This window comes from Lipotes vexillifer, unplaced genomic scaffold (genome assembly GCF_000442215.2).
Source record: "Lipotes vexillifer unplaced genomic scaffold, Lipotes_vexillifer_v1.1 scaffold4, whole genome shotgun sequence".
NCBI classification, from domain to species: Eukaryota; Metazoa; Chordata; class Mammalia; order Artiodactyla; family Lipotidae; genus Lipotes; species Lipotes vexillifer.
The window spans coordinates 3,301,207-3,307,663 of NW_006785876.1; the positions used below are offsets into that span (position 1 = coordinate 3,301,207).

General features: G+C 56.5%; 1 protein-coding gene across 3 annotated transcripts in view; it reads left to right on the forward strand.

The window, feature by feature from the left end:
- The window catches only part of FOXP4 (forkhead box P4), a 36,230-nt gene that overhangs the window by 8,368 nt on the left and 21,405 nt on the right, over positions 1–6,457 (forward strand). For all 3 annotated transcript variants that reach the window (XM_007458197.1, XM_007458195.1, XM_007458196.1), the window contains exon 3: positions 5,616–5,711. In XM_007458197.1, coding sequence (XP_007458259.1) covers positions 5,616–5,711 — 96 coding nt within the window. The remainder of the gene's footprint in view (positions 1–5,615; positions 5,712–6,457) is intronic.

The following is a 6,457-nucleotide window of genomic DNA, read 5'->3' on the forward strand; positions in this document are numbered from 1 at the left end:
ATTCCTGCTTAAAATCCTCCAGCAATTTTTCCTTGAGTGTAGAAGGCAATAAAAAGCCATCGTCCCAGTGATGTGGCCGCTGCTGACCCCTGGGACTTCTTTTCAGGCCACTCAGCTTGGCCACACTGGCCTTTTTGGTTCATAATGCTCCAACCTTATATGCCCACCTCTGGGCTCTTGCACCAGCTCCTTCCAACCGTGAATACACTCCCCTGAAGGAGTAGCCCCCTCATCCTAAATGCGTCCTCGGAGAGGCCTTCCCTGGCCACACAATCTAAGTAACCAGCCAGCCGTCCCCTGCGTAACACTGGCCACCCTCTCACAGCTCGCTTCGCTGTGTTGTAGGGTCTGTCTCATCCCATTAGAACGTGAGCTCCATTAAAGCAAATACGCCATGTCCCCAGTGTCTAGGACAGTGTGAGTGCCCTGTGGGGCTTCACAAATGCTCGCTGAATTATAGATAAATGAATCAAAAGTCATATTCCGGGGGGGTGGGGGGCAGGTGATGGGCCTTCCTGGGAGGGCTTTTCAGGTTTGGGGTGGGCCGGCCCACCAAACACCCTTCTAGGGCCCCTTCCCCTAAATGGAGCCAGCTCCCAGTTGAAATTATCAAGACAATTGAGATCCCAGTTTTGCCAAAATTAGCGAGATGCAGACAAAAGAAGTTTGGGTTTTGTTTATTTTGGTTGCTCTTTACCACCATCGGGATTAGACCAGAGTTTGCTGGGGCGGGGGTTCCTCCATCCTGTCTGCCCAGCTCCTGGCTCCCCGGCCCTGTGCAGAGCCCCGTGTCAGGCCCAGGGGGACTCAGGTTGTGCTTCTGCCGCTGTGTGACTTTGGGCACTTCACTGCCCCTCTTCAGATCTCCGTTTCCTTATCGATAAAGTGAACTAGACAAGTGTTTCACAAACCTTTTTGCTGGAGATCTGCCGTAAGAAATGCCTTTTATTTGGAGTGGCAGCACACAAGAGTTTCACGAAACAATGCGTATGCTTACCTAGTAACTCTGATGTTTCTGTGTGTGTGTGTGTGTGTGTGTGTGTGTGTGTGTATTTTTTCCTATTTTTTTGACCTTCTAAATTGATATTGTATGACCCACCATTAGCTCATGACCAGCAATTAGGAAAACACTAGACTAGATACCCTCTAACACTCCAGCTCACCAGGTCTGTGACCTGCGTGACTCTGCTTCTCTGTTCTCAAAGTTCAGCCCTTCGTGCTCCTCTCCCTGAGCACCACGTCCCCGCCCTCCCAGACGCACAGAGTAAGGCTGGGACCCCGACACAGACCTGGAATCCTCCAGCCTGGAGAAAGAACCAGTAAACAGCCCTGCACCTGGCCTCCACAGAGAGGATGCTGGTCCTCCCCCAAATTTTCTCCAAGACAGAAATGAGGGTGTAGTCTCATCCTGCAGATGAGAGATGCATCTGCCCCAAGACTTGTTTTTCTTTTCATAGCAGCTCCCTGTTGCCCTCAGAGCACTAGCTTCATCCCCCTCCAGCCCTGCCGCCCTCCCTGGATGCCATCCGTTATAAGCCATTTGTTGCTAATTGTGAAGCTCCTGCTAACGACTTCTGAATGGGCGGTTGGGGGGGGAGAGTTCGGCTTCATGAGCGAGACTGAGTTCTGAGGCTTGAGGGGGAATGGGGGGGCGTAGACAGAAAAGGGCTTGGTTAACAAGTCCTTCTGGGTGCCACTGGGCAAATGATCAGGAGCTGCCTGGGAAGGTGAAAGATCAGTAATCACAATCAGAAGAGTTGATGTCCGTCCAGGACCCACTGCCAGCACTGTGCTGAGTACTCCATGTACACTGTCACATGTATTCTTCACAGCCAACCTGTGAGCTGACTACAGGGTTATTCCCATTTTACACAGGAAGAAACTGAGGCTCAGAGCGGTGATGTGACTTACCCAAGGTCACTCAGTATTTGGTGGAGCCAGGATTTGGACCCAGATCCCTTTGACCAGGGTCCGGGCCCTGAATGGACCAGTCCTGCTTCCTTTAGAGGAAAACTAGACTTCATTCCCCAAACCACAGAGCTGGGCATTTGGTTTTCAGTCTGAGGGGTGGAGGGAGCAGGAAAATAAGGTATAAAAGGCCAAATGGCTCCCAATTTCCCATTCTGCCCTGAGCACCCCCATGCCTTCTACCCGGTGGGATTCTCGATGCCTCTTCCTACTCAAAGCTGTATCTGGCCCACAAGGAAGAGAAACTGAACCCCGTGTATCAGGCCCCAGCCACGGCAGGCAGTGCAGACACATGCCTGGTGTGCCAGAGTGGCGACTGTGACTCGGATAGGGCTTTCGAAAGTCTTAGACCTACCTGATCCCTTGGGTGACCACCCTGGAAGAGGACATCCTAGGCCAGAGGGCCTCCCCCGCCCCTCCTCCCAGAGCACCATCCCTGGCTAGGGGTCCAGGTGGGGGTGAGGGATGGTGCAGCATTACAGGGCACTGAGCAGTCAGTGACATGTCCAGGCCATCTGGGGAGGGGAGATTGGGCCCCAAACCCAGGGTCTGCCCATCACCCCCACCCCTGGGCACCTATAGGATGATCTTTAGGTGGTACCAAGTCCCTAATTGGGTCAAGGCTGGGCTGTAAGCAAAGTCCATGAAATGAGCGTGTGCTGCCCACTGTCACCTCCCATTCTTCTCCAAGCCAGTATGAGGTGGGTGGCCGTGAAAGTGAATGAAGGAATGAGTGAAGGATGAATGAATGAAGTGCCTAGAGGAGCAGACCCCTTGGGCTCCTCCAGCCTCTCTGGCTACTGACCTCCAACACAGCTCAATTTTCTGTCCCTGAAAGTGGTTTCCAGGCCCCCAGACTCACCAGCTATTTCAGTCGTCTGTGGTACGAGGGTCGCTGCGCCTGGAACGCCCTGAACCTTTCACGCTTCTTGTCCACTTGGTGAGCCTGCCCTTGCAGCCTCCAGTCAGTGTTGCCACCTCGTCTGGGCCCCGGTGCTGGTGTCCATCTCCACCTCAGTCTGTGACGGGCGTCTCATCACAGCACAGGCCCTGAGCCCTGGGGCAGGGCCAAGTTCTGTTTCTCTGTATCCCCAGCACCTAGCACCGTCCCTGGCACGTAGGAAACGGAAGGAAGGAGTGTGGGGGGAAGGGTGGGAGGTCAGAGGAGGTGACAACCTGGCCAGGCCTAGAGTCTCACCTGATCGCCTGTCACCTGGCCTAACGGGGGAGGAAAGGCTCAGAGTGATAGGAGAGGTGGGGCCTGTCGCAGGGAGGTCTCACAGGAATGAGATTGCAAGGCCCTGTCATTTTTTTCCTGTAAATCTTGTAATTTCATGCTCCAGGGGACCACCAAGTAAGTGAGTCAGTGGGGAGAGAATCCAGCCCCCCAGGCCACTCCCCCCACCAGGAGACTGCTCGGGACTCCCTCCAACTTCCCCTGGAAAACCCTCCCCTGTGGCTCCCCTCTTCCCACCAGGGATTGGGGGAGCTCCCTCCCCCCACCTTGACCAGCATCCCCTCTGGGTCACCTGGGCTGCCAGCCCCTCTGAACCATCCTCTTCGCCCACCTTGCCCCCTGATCTCTGACCCCTCTCCCCCATCTCTGCCTTTGGAGGACAGAGGGCATCTGTCCAGCCCGTGTCATTAGACCTGGGGGCGAGGTCCCTAAAAAAGGAGGCACATAGAGGCAGGGCCCCTTCCAGATGAGCAGCTGGCCACCTCCTTCCCCTACTTCACCCTGCACCTCCTCCCACAGCCTCCCAGGGCCCTTGACTCAGGTCAGATTTCTACTTTCTGATGTGAATCTTGAAGAGAAGCAACCCCGGGCCACTCCTCCCAGTGTGAGGTCCCGGGGAGGAGGGGTGTGGAAGAGGCAGTAGGATCTGGGGCGCTGGTGAGGGGCATGCTAATCTGGACGCCAGGTCTGCCCTGGGACACGCTCCCATAGATACACCAGAGTGTATTTAGGTACTGTCCTAAGGTAAACTAGGTTTAAGCCTCAGGGAGGCTCAGCTATTCAATGAAAGGGCTGCGAAGGGGGTGTGTATATATGCTTGGTGTACAGTGGGCGCCCCCTAAGTGCTGAGTGGCGGGGTGGGGGGCTCTGAGTGCATCCGTGTCCCACCTTATAGGTCTGCCTTGGTGGTGCTCGCGGTGGGTAGGAGAGTGGAAGTCCACGTGAGGACAGACAAGTGTGTGTGGATAGATGTGCGAGGAAGCCACAGGTGGCCTGTTGCATTTAATAGGTGCGCTGGGGAGAGGCTGGAGGAGGTGAGAGATTCAGGATACGGGAAGGAAGCGGTTGCTCCTCGAATGCCGACCAAGTGCCAAGCATTGGTCCTTTAACACCCCACCCCCACCCGCACGTATTTCAGAGTTAGGTAGTGGCCCAGTTTTGCAGAGCAGACTGGAACACAAAGATAGGGGATAACTTGCCCAGGGTCACACTACCGGTAGGCGGCACAACCGGGCTTCAAACCCAGGTCTGCCTGGTGCCAGGCACCCCTGTCAGAGGCCTGGACACAACTGCTCTGGCCCCCAAGGAGATCTTTGAGGAACCTGGGTATATTTTGTGCTCCTGAAATGTGGCTTCAGGACAGGTCCCCACATCCCCGGCGGCCTCTGAGCCCCCTACTGACCTGGAGTGGCCGGGGATGGAGGGCTTGCTTGGCTGACCTTACAGAGAACTTCCTGGCCTCTGTCTCCTACTCAACCTCTCACTGCTCGTCCGCCCACCTCCTAGGCCCACTGCCTGGCCGGAGAGGCTCCTCCTGCAGACTCCATGAACCTCCCATTCTCATGATCCCACCGGCTCAGAGTCCAGTTTGAGCCACCGTGGCCTCTAAGCCCCAACCACTACAATCAGTGTAACTCACTGATAGCTCACACACTCCCTTCAGGACTTGATCCAATTCCCCCAGTGCCACAAGGCCCTGCTCCCAGACCTCCTGCCCTGACTCGTAAAGCCACGTAGCGCTCAGACCCTGAGACCCTGAGACTCCACCCTCATCCCCCCAACTGTGTGCTCTGACTCCAAGAGAATGCTACTCCCATAGCCCCCAGACCCACCACCTAGTAAGGCAGATGGCCTTGGAGCCAGGCTTCTTGGCCTCAAATCCTGGCTCTGACGCTTCCTAGCTGTGTGACCTTGGGCGTATTACTTAACTTCAGTTTCCTCATCTGCAAAATGGAACTGATAATCCCTACCTCACACCCTCCCAGGAGAGGATTAAATGACATCTTGCCTGTAAAGTGCCTGACACATAGTAGATGCTCGACAAATTGTACCTACTATTAATAGCCTGAGTCCACCACTGTACTTTCTCCTGGGTCCTTGTTTTGACCACTGACCCATTTGCTGACCCCATTGAGTCCCAACAAAACCTCACCAGGTCCCAGAGTGAGTCCCTACAGGTTCTGATCCCCAAAGCCTGGCAGCTTCTCTCAGTGACTCCTACCTTTATCCTTATCCCCTAGCCCAGGTGGACCCTGTGACCCTCTCACTCATCCCCGAGACCTTCTACATGACCCTGACCTCCTCCGCTTTATCCTCTCCAAACGCTCCCTGAATCCAGAATCCTGCACTGACCCTTGCCCTCCCACGTCTGCTGGAGCAGCCGGAGCACTGATTCCTCCCTGTCTTGCAGGCTCTCCAAGTGGCCCGGCAGTTCCTGCTGCAGCAGGCCTCGGGCCTGAGCTCCCCAGGGAACAATGACAGCAAGCAGTCGGCCTCTGCCGTGCAGGTGAGGAGGATGCCCTGCTGTACTGGGCTGGGCTGGGGCCAGGTCGGAGGGTGGGCTTGGCACTGAGGGAGGGGAAGGACCAGGGAGGGGAAGGACCGGCTGGAGAATTGCTCTGGCCCCATCCCCAGTGCCAGAGAGGGGGCGGCTTTCCAGAGGGGATTGCAGTCACTGCAGGGGCAGGTGAAGAAACGCCACCTTCTCATCTGCACCTGACCGCCCAGCCCTTCCTCCACCAAGCCTCACGTCTGTCGCTCAGAGTTTGAGTCTGCCTGAGCCCTCTGTCTCTGTACCTGTCTGCCTGCCTCCTCTTCCCTGGCTCTGCGCTCAGGGTCTCTCCCTGGCACTTCTGGGTCACTGGGCCCGTCCCTCTCTGCTCCCTTCCCAGGCGCTCTCACTTGCTGAGGCCACCACGCCCTCCCCCCCGCCCCCCCTCTCTGTCTCCCCACATTTCCTGTCTCTTGATGTCTCTGTGTCTCTTTTGTTTTCCTTTGCACAATCTGCCCTTTTTGTCCCCCTCTCCCTTCCCCGCAGTGTGCCGGCCCATCTGGCTGGCTGAGGGAGGGGAGGGGAGATGGGGTTGGGGGCGGGGGGTAAGCCAGGCCTTCTGTTTACCTTTTGTGTCACAAAGAACTTGGGAGAATTGCCGTCTGAGTCGGGGTGGGTCACGGCTCCGCGGGCAGCCCGCTCCCCTCCCCCTAGCTCCCCTCCCTCCCTGGCTCCCCTCCCCCTCCCGCCCCCCACAGCCG